The sequence below is a fragment of the Mytilus edulis genome, chromosome 7 (genome assembly GCF_963676685.1).
Source record: "Mytilus edulis chromosome 7, xbMytEdul2.2, whole genome shotgun sequence".
Lineage (NCBI taxonomy): Eukaryota > Metazoa > Mollusca > Bivalvia > Mytilida > Mytilidae > Mytilus > Mytilus edulis.
Window position 1 is genome coordinate 32358270 of NC_092350.1, and position 17938 is coordinate 32376207.

At 32.8% G+C, this 17938-nt stretch overlaps 1 protein-coding gene across 1 annotated transcript in view; it reads left to right on the top strand.

The window, feature by feature from the left end:
- The window catches only part of LOC139482641 (B-cell lymphoma 6 protein-like), a 109342-nt gene extending 96353 nt beyond the window's left edge, over positions 1-12989 (top strand). Inside the window, exon 5 of the mRNA XM_071266631.1 lies at positions 12847-12989. Within this exon, the coding sequence (XP_071122732.1) occupies positions 12847-12974 (128 nt within the window). The 3' untranslated portion in view covers positions 12975-12989. The remainder of the gene's footprint in view (positions 1-12846) is intronic.
- Positions 12990-17938: the final 4949 nt, after the last annotated feature.

Consider the following 17938-nt stretch of genomic DNA (forward strand, 5'->3'; position numbering starts at 1 on the left):
AAAAGTTCAATGTGGGTTATATTTTCCTGGACGCCACAGTAACAATCAGTCAATGAATTGATCAATTTGATATATCCGTCTCTTTACGTTATAAAACTGATTGATTATTAGAAATTTACGTATACGATAACTAAAACATGTTTTATAAAAAACATGTTTTAAATTAACCCCGCCGCATTTTTGCTCCTATCCGAAGTCAGGAGCCTCTGGCCTTTGTTAGTGTTGTATGATATTCAATTTTAGTTTCTTGTGTATATGTCGGAGTTTACTATGACGTCCATTATGACTGAACTAGTATACATTTTTGTTTAGCTGAAACACGCCTCCGGATGCGGGAGTTTCTGGCTGCATTGACGACCCATTGGTGGCCTTCGGCTGTTGACTGCTCTTTGGTCGGGTTGTTGTCTCTTTGACATATTCCCCATGTCATCATTCTAAATGTTATCATATTATGAGTCCATGTACCAATAGGACAAATTATTGGTAATACAAAGGAGAAACTAAAGGAATAAGTGGACAGTATGTGAAGTTAGCAGCCGGTTTGTTATTCGATATTCGATATTCAATATCCAACCGGCTACTAGCAGTCGGTTGGATATTCAAATTTATTTGAATATCATAAAAAACATAGTATTTGATAACATTAAAAGCATGATTTTCATAGTTAAACTCTCGTTGTCCTCGAATATAAACCCTTATCAATGCTTATATAAGTTACATATTTGTCTTTATGATATATAGGTTTTTATCAATCAAACAACATCAAAAATGTTATTTTATATCTAATATTTCTGAAAACAAAAACAAAAACAAAAACCGACCACTCTAGAAACATTTCGAAACATAAATAGAAATATATATGAGGAGCATAAAAAACAGAAACATATATAGAAATAAATATGAGGAGCCTAAAAAACAGAAACATATAGTGTAAACCTACCTGAGACCACTTAAATGACGGTCAGACCTCCCTGTTCTTTCAATGTACATAAAATTGAACGAATTCGGGCCCTCCGTAAACATGGACGACATGAAGTGTACCCATATCCCATTTAATCAAGTCTGTATCTACCTATTAACTAAATGTCTGCATAATACTAGACAGTTAATAGAGATCAGGAATGCTGCCTGCATTGCCATGTGCCCTTTGTCCTAAAATTTTGACAATTTTTAGATGAAAAGTGACAATCTAAGCCCCCCGTAGATATCGAAGATGAAATTATTCTGGTAAATCCTTCTGATACAACGTTTATATATACATAGTCTGTGATTTAGTTGAATTTTATGGACATTGAAAGACCAGGGGGGTCTCACCCTCATTTAAGCGGTCTCAGGTAGGTTTTCATTATATAGAATCAAATTCATAACAGTGTGGTCGACGGTAACACGTTTGTTAGTAATTGTACTGAAAAATTTACCTATAACTTGTTTGTCGTTGGCTATGATTTTATGCTCACTCAGTCTATCGGAGGCCTTCAAGTGGGGATTAAAATAATCACTTGTTACATATTTTAATACATAAAATGAAACTTGTTTTAGATAATTTTTATACCATCACTTACAACAGTTTCACTTTAAGAATATTAATGTTCAGAGCTGATATTAATAAATAATATAAAAAAATAAGTTTATTCAATGTAAAAAAAAAATCTTTTATGGACCCGCGTTATTTCACACAATATCTTATTGAAACTTCTACGGTGTGATCATTTAAGAATGGCCTACTATTTATTCAATGCTAACCATGTGGACTTTGTTTGTGAAAAGTTACCGATTTTGTTTTATACCATAAATCGATTCGTTCATTCAGATATTTGTCAGTTTGACTTCACGGGCTCTTAAGTCCAACACACAACTTCTCACGAAATTAGTATTTTTCTTACAAAAATTACATTCATGTGATGTATTCTTTTGATGGAGAATGAATGTTGCACCTTATTTTATTTTTTGTCGTTTTTTTTGTGTTTGTATCATTGACGTATAAGACAACCTGACTCCCCTTTATTCAAATTTAAAAACATACGGGGTGGCATTCATGACACCAATATAACTAAATCAAACTTACAGCAGAAGAAAGATAATGAACATCGCTTTTATAGTCTACTAAATATCGAAGTCACAAAGTGGTCTTTTTAAAAATGATGATAATTTATAAAGGAAACAACAAACAAAAAAGTTCGAATATTTATATTGGAAAAAGTAACGGTGTGTAGATCATAGCTTTTTATTTTATTTCAATTGAAAATCAAACTGTTGAATTTTTCCGAATTTTTAATTTTGGTCGCATTTTTTAAAATCAATAAATCTTGTATTCTTGTTAGAAGTTGCACTGTGTAGTTTATACTCTTGTGTTTTTTAATGCTACACAAATCCAATACAGACAAAAAAATGGTAGGCTTAAGAAATAATTGATGCACACTATACTTTATTGTAGTTTTAACATGGGTAGGCATTATATTCGTGATAGTTTTTGCCCAGGCGATATCGAAAAACTATTATAAAAAGTGTACTAGTTCAGTGAAAATGTACGTCATACTTAACTCCTAAACAAATAAATGAACAAAAATTAATAAACATGCAAGACTACCAAAGGCCAGAGGCTCGAGCAAAAGATGCGTCCTGTATGATTTTGTAAAAAAAGGTGGAAAACAAAATTGTCTGTCCAATGGAAAAGTCGAGGCCAAAAAAGATGAAAGGTGCATTTAAGGTGGTATGGGTGTCTTCCTCCATCTTGGATTGTAAAAAACAGAGAATCAAAGGTCCAGATTTTCCATCAAGTTAGCAAAATTTGATGCAGGAATGCAGATGTTTAATGTACATTTTCATTTAAAAGTACCAATTTATAAGAATATAACTTCTAAATATTGATATTTTTGCAAATGTTAATTATTTTTGGTTGTCTTTATCTTTTTTAAAAATTGGCATTTTAAGGGGAGGTAGCTCTAAAAAAGTGCATTTTCTGAAGGATTCTGTATGGAATTTTCCTATTTTGTATTTTAGCCGGAAAAAACGTACGGTGACCCTATCTTTTCTTTTGATATTCTCAAAGCAGTGTCTGAAAGCTATCTTTTCCTTAAGTATTTAACAATTCTATCATTTTGTTTAGTTTCTAATCACAAAATGGTGTTTTTTCCTGTATAATCCATACAAAATGTGTCATTTTGTCCCGTCCTGTAGCTTGAGAAAATGCGCGGTGACCTATCATTTTTATTATATTTTTCAACATGTATCAATAGATACAACGTTTTGGCAAAGTATGAACAAATTCTATCATTTTTATTTTAGACTCCCATACCACCTTAATATAGAAACATAGAAGCTGGTTGCAAAAGTTGACGACAAGATCTATTTTATAACTTGAGTATGGCCTAATACTATTAACCTGAAATACATATATTTATAGCAATTCCCTTGATACGAAAGATCTACATGTTGCCTTGAGATTTTTTTGCTCTTTGGTTGGGTTGTTGTCTCTATGCCAATTCAATTCTTATTCTTATCATATGCATGTAAAAATAAGAATATGAGGTACGATAGACAATCAGACAAATTTTTCCAGGTCCCCGTATGGCCTTCAACCATTACCAAAATACACACTTTATAGGATGAAAGCTCAAAGAGGTCTTGGCTTGTAAAAACAAACACAAAAGTTGAGTGAGAGAAAAAAAAAATAGGGATACCGCATGAAAATTGGAAAATGGTCCGCAATATTACTTAAGTAAACTCACCAAGTTGAAATTAAAGACCTGGCGAATTTTAGCTTTTTCCAATGAATGTGAGGTATGTTTAAAAAAAAAATATGGTCTGTTTGGACATTTTTGCAATTCAAGTCTTGGTTTTAAAAATTATTTGGAAGTAAGTTTAAAGTCATTAACAAATAATCACTCACAGAAAGACGTCAAATCAATCAAAAAAGAAAAAAAATGAATAGACGACCTACAACGCACAGAATATCATGTATGTGTTCCGGACCATATAAGTATTTGGACCATACGCGTGTCATGACCATACGCGTATACTCATATGGTCCGACCGTACGCGTATGATGGTTCAACTATTCATATGGTCTGGAACATATTTTATTTAGCGATCACAAAATGCACAAAGTCATCCATTTCTATGTATTTAATTGGGTCGATTTGAATATAAATAAGACGAATGCGTTGCTGTTGCCAAGTGTTTTTCATAAGGAATTTGTGTTCTGATTTATATTGAATAATTAAACGTCCTTTACTTGTGTTTTGACAATCAATTTTCGTAATATGATATCACATGTTCTTTCAGAAAAAAGAATTACTTGTTGGCTTTAAAAGTTGCAATGCATGTGTTGATTGATTATCTTTTAAGGACGTCAAAGCGATTTAAAAATTGCGATTGTCGAATCATGTCATCTTTTAACTTTAACTGGTCTAAAATTTTATTTTAGAACGAATGCATAATCCACTTTCAAAAGTTGTGTAAATACAAAACAAAGACAAAATATACATCTGCCCTGTCTTTTTCGTTCTTGAAAGTTATTGGATAGTAAGAAAGCTATTTGGATTAAACCTTGTGAATTGTGCATGCATTTTTGTTTTTGTATTGGTTAAATGTATCATTTGGTGTATATGTTACAGTAAATAGGTGAAATTAGGAATTACATGTAATTACTAAACATTTCAGTAAATACCTGTAATCACTAGTCAATTTAGTAATTACATGTATTTACTAGTTGTTTCAGTGATTACAGGTATTTACTGATTTTTTTTGTCATTTTTACAGCTATTTACTAACTTGATATTTTTGTTTAAAAATTAAAGACATAATTCAAGATATCAAATAAGAAAGTAAGGGGTAGGGATTTTTAGGGCTTACTTAAGGATCAAGGATTATAAGGCACATTAAAAGTGCATACACTTCAGTGTTTGTGAATTGAAACTGGAAAATGGTTGTTTATAAGTTTTGAAACTCTCTAAGTTTTCTAATGCAAGACAATGATATAAATCCAAAATTGAGAAAAACATTTTTGAGAAATTTATAGACAACTTAGCCAGCTATTTTTTAAGATAGACATTAGCTTATGGCAAACTTGGTTAAATGATCTTGATAATTCTTAAAATCTCATAATTTTGTTATATTAAAATCTCCATCAGGCATACTCTGCATATCAACTTGGCCAATAACATGAGTTAAATTCCTTTTACAAAATAGGTTTAACTACGACTTCTGTTGTCAGACATTTGCGATGAAGCTGACGTGATGGCGTTAAAAGTCACATTTTCATATTTCCGAGTTTTTATGAGTTCTTCAAGACCTCCAACAAAATTTTATCATCGTTTCTTCCTGCATAAGAATGATCTTTTTGTGGATTGAAAAAGTCAACTAAATGGTCCATCCCTTTTGTTTTACTTTCTATGTTGACATTCTTTTCCTTTTCGTCGAGCCTGCGTTTTTTGTCGCAAAAGCGAGACATAGCGAACCAACCTAATAATTCCGTCGCCAGCGGCGTCCACAAATATTCGCTCTGTGGTTATATTTTTTAAATTGATAAGTTTTTCAAATTATCCTGGATTTCTACCAAACTTTAACAGAAGCTTCAGTTGTTTATGATCAAAATAAAAATTTCAAGAAGTAAATTTTGCAAAAATAAAATCAAGTTTTTCCGTATTTTACTTATAAAGGGACTTAGTTTTCATGCCAGTTAACATTACATTCACACTGTGGTTAATTTTTTTAAAATTTTGATAACTTTCTCAAAATATCATGGATTTCTACCAAAATTGGAAAGACGCTTGTTTATGATCATAAGATAATATCTAGAAATAAACTGAAGTTTGTAAAAAAAACTATACTTTTTCGTGTATTTCTTATTTAAACGGACTATTTTTTTCCATTAAACATAACATACACTCTGCAGTTAAAGTTTAGATTTCATAAACCATCCTGAATTTTAAACAAATTTTGATAGAAGATTCTACAGAACTAGTCAAAAGATAGTATCTAGAGGAAAATTATAAATAATTTTTTTCCTATTTTTGTTGGGCCTGCGACTCACAGCAAAACTAGGCGAGACACTGGGTAATGAAAAATCCTTAAAATTTTGATAGCTGAATACTCACTGATTTTCTAATTAGTATTACTAAGGATTTGTATAGTAAGACTATACAAATCCTTGGTATTACCATAACTTTTTATCAGTTGACCATATTACAACATTGTTTTAACAGTTAGTAAATAGGTGTAAAAATTCATTTTAAAATCAGTAATTACTGGTAATTACTGGGCAGTTTTAGGAATTACTTGTATTTACTAAGTGCATCAGGAATTACATGTAATTCCTAAATTTTAGTAATTACATGTAATTCCTAATTTCACCTATTTACTATAACATATATATGAAACTGTTCTGCTATACTGCTACTATACTTATGAAAAACACTTGGCAACGGCAACGCATTCATCTTATTTATATTCAAATCGACCCAATTAAATACATAGAAATGGATGACTTTGTGCATTTTGTGATCGCTAAATAAAATATGTTCCAGACCATATGAATAGTTGAACCATCATACGCGTACGGTCGGACCATATGAGTATACGCGTATGGTCATGACACGCGTATGGTCCAAATACTTATATGGTCCGGAACACATACATGATATTCTGTGCGTTGTAGGTCGTCTATTCATTTTTTTTCTTTTTTGATTGATTTGACGTCTTTCTGTGAGTGATTATTTGTTAATGACTTTAAACTTACTTCCAAATAATTTTTAAAACCAAGACTTGAATTGCAAAAATGTCCAAACAGACCATATTTTTTTTTTAAACATACCTCACATTCATTGGAAAAAGCTAAAATTCGCCAGGTCTTTAATTTCAACTTGGTGAGTTTACTTAAGTAATATTGCGGACCATTTTCCAATTTTCATGCGGTATCCCTATTTTTTTTTTCTCTCACTCAACTTTTGTGTTTGTTTTTACAAGCCAAGACCTCTTTGAGCTTTCATCCTATAAAGTGTGTATTTTGGTAATGGTTGAAGGCCATACGGGGACCTGGAAAAATGTGTCGTATTTTCACGACCTTTCAAGTTGGGTTGATTTAAAAAAAAACTACCATTATTTCTCAATGATTGGACAATGAAATATGTTTAAACTAATTTTTTTGAATTCTGATCAGCTTTGTAATTATGCAAAACTTCTTTCAAAGATTGTACCGCATGCCGATTACAATTTTTAATTTGTTTTTATAAAATTTTCAAAATTTATGAAGCATGATTACCAGACTGTCCGTCCGTCTGTTCGTTTCATACTTGTAAACAATGTCGAGTTGGTGTTGTTCAACCGATATTCACCTTATCTATTGTAAATATTCAATTTCGGGTTGGGTAAAAACTTCTTGGTTTAAAAGGTCGAAGGAAAAGATCACATCGCTATTTTTATCAACGAGGCACTACTCCGCTTCAAGTTATCTTGTTTAATTAATCTATCCATTTGCAATTTATGTACCGTGGAATCGTTTGAAGATTTAAGGCGGTTTGGAGCCGTTACTTGGTTAAAGCATTCATTTTTGTTCTTTTTCCTTTTCTTTCCAAAACATTCTTATCATTTAAAAAAAAAATTAACAACCTTATTTTGTAACGGTTCCTATCGTCGAATGATTTAACGTCCACATTTTGAACAAGGTAAACACATTAACTCTCCGTCTCAGGTTCAATGGCCCGAATTCAAAGGAACAATAGGTATTTGTTACAAAGTTGAATCTACACGATGAAAAACTGCGTAAATTTTCGACCTAATTCCTTATTCAGAGGCAAAGGAGCTGTGAAATGTCTGCCCTTTCTTTATGATAAATATGTAAGATAGTGGACAAAACTTCACGCAGTATTGTTTTTGTCTGTATAAAGACAATACAAGTGCATTGACTTGACATATCAACGACAAAAGGATGAGGCTTAGAAACGGGGAAATGCGAGGCTCTGCATATATCATTGATATGTCAAGTCAATGCACTAGTATTGTCTTTATACTGCAATATAAAAAAACATTTTCAATTGTTGTTGAATGTGTTAATGTTATTATTTGATTTAAATATTGGGAAACTTCCCCTTTTTACAAAAAGGCCTCATATCATGCAGGCGGAGAAATATACAACACAATGAAATGTACATTACCTGTTGAAACCAACAACCGATAGTGAACGGGTTTGTTTGAAAATGAAGTAAAATATCAACAATAACCATAAAACATAATGATTTATAGTTTGCAAACCAAAAATATTAACGAGTGAAATGTGTTTTTTGTCGCTAAAAATTGCAAAAGAAATAAGTTTGAGTCGTTGTATACAGGATGAACTGGTCGTAGAATAATTAATTATAATTTCGGCAATTTCTATTCCAATATTCATGAGGAAAAGTGACATCAGGCCAGTGTCTGTATATGACATAGAAATATACGGTCAACGCGTTTTGACTGCTTCAATAGAACGAGTGCAGTATAAATTTCATTGTTACGAGTCCTTTTCAAAGAATAAGGAATTAATTTAAACTCTAGTATTTACACTGAATGTCATTGAATATTTTAATGATCAGCAAATCGGAAGACTTCCTCTTTTGTATATATTAGAAACCTGAACTTCAAAAAGCTCCGGACAAACATTTAGCGGATCATCTACCTGTTCTACAAAGGAATAATTCAAAATGGAATCCGCAGTAAAAGATCTAGAGTGATTACAGAACTACGACAATATTGTTTACCCTCGTAGGGATATCATTCATATTCAGGTATAACAATTATTTAATTCTATTTAAATCTAAGAGATGAAATCAAACAGTCCTTCATGAATTACGGAAAAACACAACTCCATGTGCCCTTCAGTCTGTTTAAACTTTTAGGTTAGTTAATATCGGGTCGACGGACAATAATAGACGGTCTTCTGAGGTCTTCAGAGGAAATGTCGATGGTTTATAAAATGGCGTCTTGTCTAAAACAAAATCAATATCTATACCAATAAAACAATATAAAAATTCTACTTGCAGTGTTGAATGGGTAATAACTTAGAATCGGTTTATTTAAAGGAGCTATAAGCTCACCACGATCGATTACATCTGCTTTTCCGGGCTCGAAAACAACATCTTTGTAAAAAATTGACAGTGCTATACCATTTGGAATAACCTTTTTTACAAATAAAACCAAACTTACAATCCAAATATTTTTATCTATTGAAGAATTAAGTAAAGGTTTTAAGTAATTTGTGGGAACGAAACGCTGACTTGATAACGTACAAGTAATAAGATATAAGAAGATGTGGAATGCGTGCCAATGAGACAACTCTCCATCCAAGTCACAACCAATAACTGTAAACTATTATAGGTCAAAGTACGGTCTTTCAACACGGAACATTGTTTCACACCGAACAGTATGCTTTAAAGGGCCCCAAAAATGAATAGTGTAAGACCATTTAAACGAAAAAACCAACGTCTAAAATATATACACAAAAACAAGAAACGAGAAACACTTATGAACCACATAAACAAACGACAACTACTGAAATTTAATCATTTTTCTGACGTTATATTGTATAATTTCAGATGTACTATTTCCATACGTTTTAACTAATACTAGCAAGTATCAACATACCGGTGGATAAGAGTACAAACATAATTATGTAGGAGACATTCAACATACACTTGTTTCTATTGGTGACAAGAAAGAGAAGCGTTACCAGTTCTGTAGGCTATCAAAATGTAAAACGAAAGCAGGATGGGATATACTCACTTGATATAAGTGTAAAGAATGCGAAATTCCATTGTGCTCCGGAATGCAAACTCCTCGTAATTGTTTCGAAAATTTTCACAAACAATGTTTTAATGTAAAGTTTTAGGAATATCAGGAATAATCAATCAATGAAGGCTAATGCAGTTAGCCATTGAGCTGAATTTTCATTTCTACTGTATACATTTTCATTTCTACTGTATAACTTTCGTTTCTACTGTGTACATTCTAATTAGTATTACATACATTTTCATTCCTTCTGTATAATTTTCATTTCTACTGTATACATATTTTTATTTCTGCTATATACATTTATTTCTACCTACTGTACGATGTTAAAAATGAAAAAAAATCCAGGACAATGTTTTACAATTATTTACAAAAGATTTGTAATCATTTCTAAATGTAATTACGATAATTAAAGATATAACTTCATAACTTGTGTCATGTTATTTTAATACGCGTTCGTTCCAAATACTAATAGTGTCTGGAACATGTACATACTGATGTGTATATGTTTTCCTATCTTTATTTGAATCCGTAAAAAAAATATGCTGAAACGATTCTGTCATCTCTATAGGGAAAACGGTAGTATTTATTTTCCCATAGGCGACAATACTAACATTTCTTAAATTTTATGTACTTTAAAACAAGAACTCTATGCCTCTGATCACCCACAGCTGAGGTACATTCACTATACATCTCTAAAACAACATTGGAATATGGGCATGACCAATTTCCAATGAAACCGGCAAGTGAAGTTTGGGGGTACCGGATATTTACATTTTTTCTGTACGCAGTGAATTGGAAAAATACAAACTTTTTAAAAAGTCAACAAAAATTCATTCTTACTTGTATTTAATTTATTAGTATAATTTGTATGCTTCAATTATCCTCTAATCAGGAAATAATTCAATTCATTACATATAATATACATGTGTCCAATCAAATCACACTAAGTTTGTCTTCCTTTCACCTATCTTGGGTACACAAAAGAGCAACCTAATGCCGTGAAAGTAAATACTACCGTTTTCCCTATAGCCGCTATAATAGGAGCAAGACTAGTGTTATCTAACCTATTCGCCAGCATTAATATTATTTATCATTTAAGTCACAGAATCAAAAGTTGATATAAAGTGTTTTGAGGTTGCTAGAATATTTTTTTTATCTTTCTTTCGAAAATTGCCGAAGGGAATATTTATATTGATTGATTGATTGTTGTTTGCTAAACGTCCAGTTGCAAATATTTCAACCATATCCAAGACGATAACAGATAAACTCTGTAGTTTAATCAAGATATTGGACAACTAAGACGGGGATAATGCATCCTGTATCCTATTTCAAAAGGGAGATTTTGTGCCCCACATACGATAGTTGAGGAGCATAATGTTTTCTGGTCTGTGCGTTCGTTCGTCCATCCGTTCTTCTGTTCGTCTGTCCGTCCGTCTGTCCCGCTTCAGGTTAAAGTTTTTGATCAAGGTAGGTTTTGATGAAGTTGAAGTCCAATCAACTTGAAAATTGTTACACATGTTCCGTATAACATGATCTTTCTAATTTTCATGTCAAACTAATGTTTTTACCCCAATTTCATAGTCCACTGAACATAGAAAATGATAGTGCGAGTGGGGCATCCGTGTACTATGGAAACATTCCTATTCAGAGTTGTAATAAAAATATTCTGATCTCAAAGAATAATTTGACTAACTAACTTAATACACAAGCATCGTTCAAAATAGTATTACACACATAGAATAGATGCATACCAAATCTGTGTAAATATTTTTTTTTGCGACTGGTTAAGAAAGTTGAGCACCCACAAGCATATTTAACCCCTCCACATTCTGTATGTTCCCGTCCCAAGTCATGAGCCTGTAGTTTAGTGGTTGTCGTAGGTTCATGTCTGTCAAATTTGTTTTTCGTGAATTGTTTTGTTCCAACTTAAGCCGTTATTTTTTCAATTGAATTATTTCATATTTGTCGTTTTTCTTTATAACCGACCATACGGTATAGGTTTTCTCTGTGTTGAAGACCGTGCGGTGGTCTATAATTGCGTACATCTACTTCATTACACCTTTGGTGGATAGTTGTCTCATTGAAAATTTTATTACATTTTGTTTTTATATTTGAAATGAGTATATCTGACAATCAAATATATTGCATCTAATTTTACTTTTACTTTACGATGAAACGACATAAGTGTTTTGAATTGCCATTACCCGCCTCACTGATGGTTCAACCATTTGAATTATCATAGTTTGAAAGTCATTAGATCTAACTACCTTGTGTTGAGTGTACATTTTGAGACCTCCCATCTTTCTTGAAGAACAGAAGCATACTCTATGGTAATTTTCGTTTCATTTACAGTATTTAAAGTTTTGAAAACATTGTGAGTTGAGACAACACTTAAATCAGTTTTATTTAGTCAAGAGATGATGTTCTATAGACAAAGCGGCATAACTCAGACCCAAATATACTGATAAACGAGATCTATTTGTTGTTCACTTACATGGCGGATTTACATTTTGTTTTAAGTGACCGATTGAAAAATTGTCAAACTGTATTTTTGATGCAAATAACTATAAGCTCACACAGTTTTGCTATTCGTGAAAATTGGAAAATTTAGTTGAAATACTCATCACATATGGTGAACATTCTGTCAGTGTTCACCTGACATTGCCGCATGCATTATTTGTTTTTTGGCCCTTTATAGTTGTCTGTTTGGTGTAAGGCAAGAATCCGTGTTGAAGACCGTACTTTGACCTATAATGGCTTACTATTGCAAGTTATGACTTGGATTCAGAGTTGTCTCATTGGCACTCATATCACATCTTCTTCTTATTATATCTATTTGTGTTTCGGATTTGTCCTGTTTCTCAGATACTATAGTAATAGGTCAACTACTTGTGTAGAAGGGAATTCATTTGATCTTGACTTTAATTCATATATCAGTGATAAAGTTAAGTTTCCTGCAAAGTCTGTGTTTAAATACTATATGCAATAAGTCAACTATATATTAATAATATATCCGATCGTTAATTGTTTAAAAAACCCATAAAGTATGTAGTCTTGTAAACGCAATTATTTTCTGTTTAGTGACCGCTAGAAATATCCAGTCAACTCCAGGATCTACTCCATCTGGTGGTCACTTACCAATACTGATTGGTACCAGGAAACGTTGTCAATATTGTTGGATGAACAAGTTCAAGACAAAGAGAGGATGAGATATCTTCAGTGCTTACAAGTGTAGCCAATGTGAAGTTTCATTGTGTTACACCTACCGAAATTGTTTTGAAGTTTTTCATACGATTTTCAAAGTAAAAATTAATGACGGTGAATGGATTGTACAATTTTACTGAATGTAGCCACCAAATTGTAACTTTCGTCTTTTTTTTCTTTGTGTTTTTTTTTAAGATGACGACCATTTGATACAAGAATATAATTTTGTGCTATCACTTAGATTATTGTTCTTAAATATTTGATATTAATTATAATAGTATAAGGGAATCTGTTTCTGGTATTTTCATTTAATTTATAGAAACACATTTAGTTATACAGAGTTATTGATATTGTCAAAAGTGGGAATCACACTTGACGAGAACTAGACGACACAGGATATACAACTGGTGCTAAATAGTCTAAAACCTTCAATGACTATATAGAATGAAATTCAAAACAGCGTGGCTGTGGCTATTGATTGATACATTAAATTCATCCATTGGCTGGGACAATTTAGGTGAACGTTTGTATATAACGACCACTGCTCACTATGTACTTTTTAAAGACACTTAAACTATTGGGTCACCAAAGGTTCTCAACACCTTAATAAAGTAATTCGAAAAATTAATCAGAAATAACACGATGTTTTGATTTAAACCAATTATATAAATCAAAACATAAAGGTTATTCCTGATTAATTTTTCGAATTATTTTATAATTTAAGGCGTTAAGAAATCTTTGGTGACCCCACAGTTTAAATGTCTATCGTATGTACGTCGTGAACAGTGGTCGTTACAGACAAATGTTCACGTAAATTGTCCCAGTCAATGGATGAATTTAATGTGTCAATCAATGGCCACAGCCACACTGTTTTGAATTTCATTCAAAACAAGCCATATGTTTCAGTAGCAAAGAGTTTGTTTATGTAATTACAATGTATCTGTCTTATTTTTATCTTAATTTTTTACTAAATTAAATTAAAAAAAACACCTTTTATTTCAGCTCTTTGTGTAATTTTTACGTATAAACAGGCGTCGCGCATCAGCGTATAGCTCCGACGTACGCCGGGCGTGTTGAAAAATCATGTGCGCTGACAACACGCTAGTAATTTTTTATGCATTCAATCTGTCAATAATATCTGTAACGTGTTATAAGCATGTATTAGGCGTACGAGAAGCGTTCCTACAAATGTAAGCGTTTGCAAGGCGTTCAAAAAACGTATGTTGGCGTATGCCTGGCGTTTGTCTAACGTAGATGGAATGCACGCTACGAAGGAAAAAAGTTTCTTGAACGTATTTGAGACGCGCCCAGTCGTATCTTGGACGTTCTATTGTGAGGTATTTGATACAAACACACACTCATACGTTTAAGTTAAAGTCGAACGACTTTGAAGCGAATACAACGTGCCCTAAACGTGTCTCAAACTTATATGTAGCGTTTTCAACGCGCTTGTAGCGTATGTATTGTTACGTCTCGGTGATTTGAAAGCTGAAATTTTACTGTGGTCTTTGTTGCACACTTGATACACGTAGATGTCCGTTGTTGTGTTCTGATTCGTAATTTACAAAAGAAATAGCTTACTTTGACCATATATTATATGCTGACTTTTTTAAATCTATATATCAACTCTATTTATCATGTTTATATGTGTAATTATTCATTTTGTATTTGTTTATACTAAGTTTCAGTATAGCGCGCCAAATGTAACGTTACGTGTTCTTGTTTATGAATAACTTGTGTATTACGTCACACATTGTATAAAATACGGAACGTATGTTCCTACGTTGATCTTATCTCCAAAAACCTCTATGCAGTTAGCAGTCTATATAGAACTTGCTGCTCCAAGTAAGAGCACTTGGTGATAATGCAGTGCACCAAGTAAATTTGTTGCACCAAGTACGCTGAGTATTTGAATGCCGTGCACCAAGTAGATCTTCTTGCACCGAGCAATTGTTTTATCAAACTTGCCGTATTGCTTATTATATTATTAACGTATTTTGTTTCATGAACCACTGTATTTGATGTATTGTTTAAATAGAAATAATACCATTTATGAACTTTCATTATGATTTTTATTATTACTTCCTTCACCGGAGGCCCACAAAAGTAACTACGGGTGTATATCCTGACGAGAAAACCCTGGAACGTTACAGTATTACGTGCGTGTAGAGTACAGGTATACGATAGACACACGCTTGAGCTGGATGAAAAATTTCCTCGAGTTGTAGCGTTGACCAAGCGTATACTAGTATCTTCATATTTAGACGTACTTCAAACGTATGCAACGCGCGTTTAATGATTGCTTAGCGTTCCTCTGGCGTGCAACTAACTTATACCGACTTTGTCAATTGTCTCTGTACGTTTGGTACACGCTGGTCTATACGCCAATGTGTGACGCCGGCATTAAGATAGTATCTAATCGATTTTAAACCCCAAATCCCCATGACTGAAGTACTTCCTTTACAATGTATTCTAATAAGATAAGTTAATGTGATATAACACTAATAATCTTATGCTTTATTTCTGTTAACAATATATTTTCATGACTTGCAAATCAGATAACCATCCGATAACGGTGTATGACAAATACAAGACACATTGTAAGTAATATATTGTACCAACTTAGTTTATGGAAAAGGGGAGGGGGATGTTTTTTTCTATTTGTAATGACATTTCTATCGCGGAACGGCTGTCGGAAAATTGATTATTTTTTTCAACAATTTTAATTGAATCGAATGAAATATTCAGAAAATTGTCTTTTGAATTAGCAATACATTTGTTAACAGATAATCAGAATATAATCATTAAAAGTTATCCCACGATGACGCGGTGTGTCAGTGTAAGATCACCCCGGCCAAGTTCGGATGGAACTAGAGTTCTGACTAGAGTTCCATATGAACGGTAAATAATTTTGAAGAGTAAGGTCTCTAGATTACCGGAAGTACAAGGCCCCTACTCTGAATATGTTTACATTCAAATTTGATTGGATTGACGTCATAACATCCGGGATATCGAGTCGATCTCTAGAAACCCTGCCACAACCAGGGTTCCTCGAGTGTTAATGGCGGAAAAGCTTTATCCAATCAAAACATGTGTTATATATGACCATGTTATTTCAATCTACTCTAGATATCCATCCGAACTTGGCCCCCGATGGCCGGAGGCCAGAGGGTGATCTAACACTGACACACCAAGTCTGAGTGGGATAACTATTTTACATCCCAGCTGTTTTAGATTAGACGAAAAACCATTTACAATTCATAAAATCTAGTTTTGAACGCCACACAATTATATAATATACTTTATACATTACTATATGATTTATACCCTTTTTGAACCCCGAACACGATGAGTAGATATCAAACAATGTCAACTCGCCCCACTGGCCAATCGACCCAACCTATATCGCCACTTTTTGAAAAAAGTCGCCCCACTCTTGTTTACCGACTTGCCCCACTTTTGAAAAAGTGTAAAATCAAACTGAACAATCACTGACAACTCACTTATTAACAAAAAGGCTTTAAACCCCACTGATTAAAGGTCTGCCAACTCTAGCATCGTCAGGAGACCAAAGGAGGTACACAAAAGAGTTCCTCAAGAACGATAACTATATAACAAATTTGGCCTTGAACCATTTACGATACCACGTGTTTTACTTTCAACAGGGAATATTTTGACCGATCACTAAACTGAGGTAGGCAAGCGATACTGTCTCAAAATTAAACTTTTATAACAACCTTTAAGCATAATATTAACGATTTAAATATGTTTTGTAACACACAAGAGTGTCAAAGTGTTGTTATTAAGGTTTACTTTTTGTTGAAATGAATCAACGGTGACGTTGTTGAATTATATAGGCAAATTAATTTGTTTATCGTCTCTACCTTCAAAAACCTTTTAAAGACATGTACCAAATGATGATCTAAGACATTTCATATCAATTAATTTTAAGTAAAACTAGAACACACCCGTGATATCATGGGTCCGTGACTGAATTAAAGTATATAACTATGCGCAAGCCTTATTTTAGTATTAGTATTGTCATCTGATAAAGTCATGCCGATTATAAGATACACAGTTTTTCTCTGCTTTCAAGTCTTTCTGTTTGAACCCGTCGAACTGAAACAATAATATTAATTATTTGGAAAACAAAAGGTCCTGGAATGGAGTATTTTTTAATCAATAGCATTGTCCTATATAAGTTATAAATAAAGTTGAATTCTATGCTTCGCTGTTTTACGTCATGCCCACTAACAAATTGAAAACTGTACCTATACGCCTTATTTTTAGTCCAGATTTTTAGTATTCGTATTGTTATCTTAGAAAGTCTTAGGGAGCTACCATTTGATTTTTATGGGGGGGGCTAGGATGAAAGATTTTGTCCTGCATTTTTTTTCAGTTGTAATCTCTGTCCTGCCTTTTTATTTTTCACTCTATTCGGTCCTGCCTTTTTTTTTATTAGTTTATCCTGACTTTTTTTACCTAAATTGTCATCCTGCCTTTTTTTTTTGCAAAGTGTCTCATCCTGCCTTTTTTTTTAACTCAAAACTCCTGTCCTGCCTATTTTTTTCAAATTTCATCCTAGCCCCCCATAAAAATCAAATGGTAGCTCCCTTACTGATTAAAATACTACAATAGGTAACAATTTGACAATTTAGTAGTGTCAACCCTGTGGTTATGACCCGTGTATATAGCATATTAATCCTGAATACAACGTTTGGTGGTGCGCCTGTCAGATGCGGAACGTACAGATAAGGTAATAGGTAACAGGTGAATATACTATTGGTATCGGTAGCGGACTCGACCCGGAACTTCTTAATTATTGGCAATTTTAATTACGTGGAAAACAAAAGGGCCTGGAGTGGTGTAATTTTTAATCTACACCTTTGTACTATATTAGTTATATATAAAGTTGAATTCTGTGATTCGTCGTTTTTACGTGATGACGGCTGACAAATTGGACCTCGTA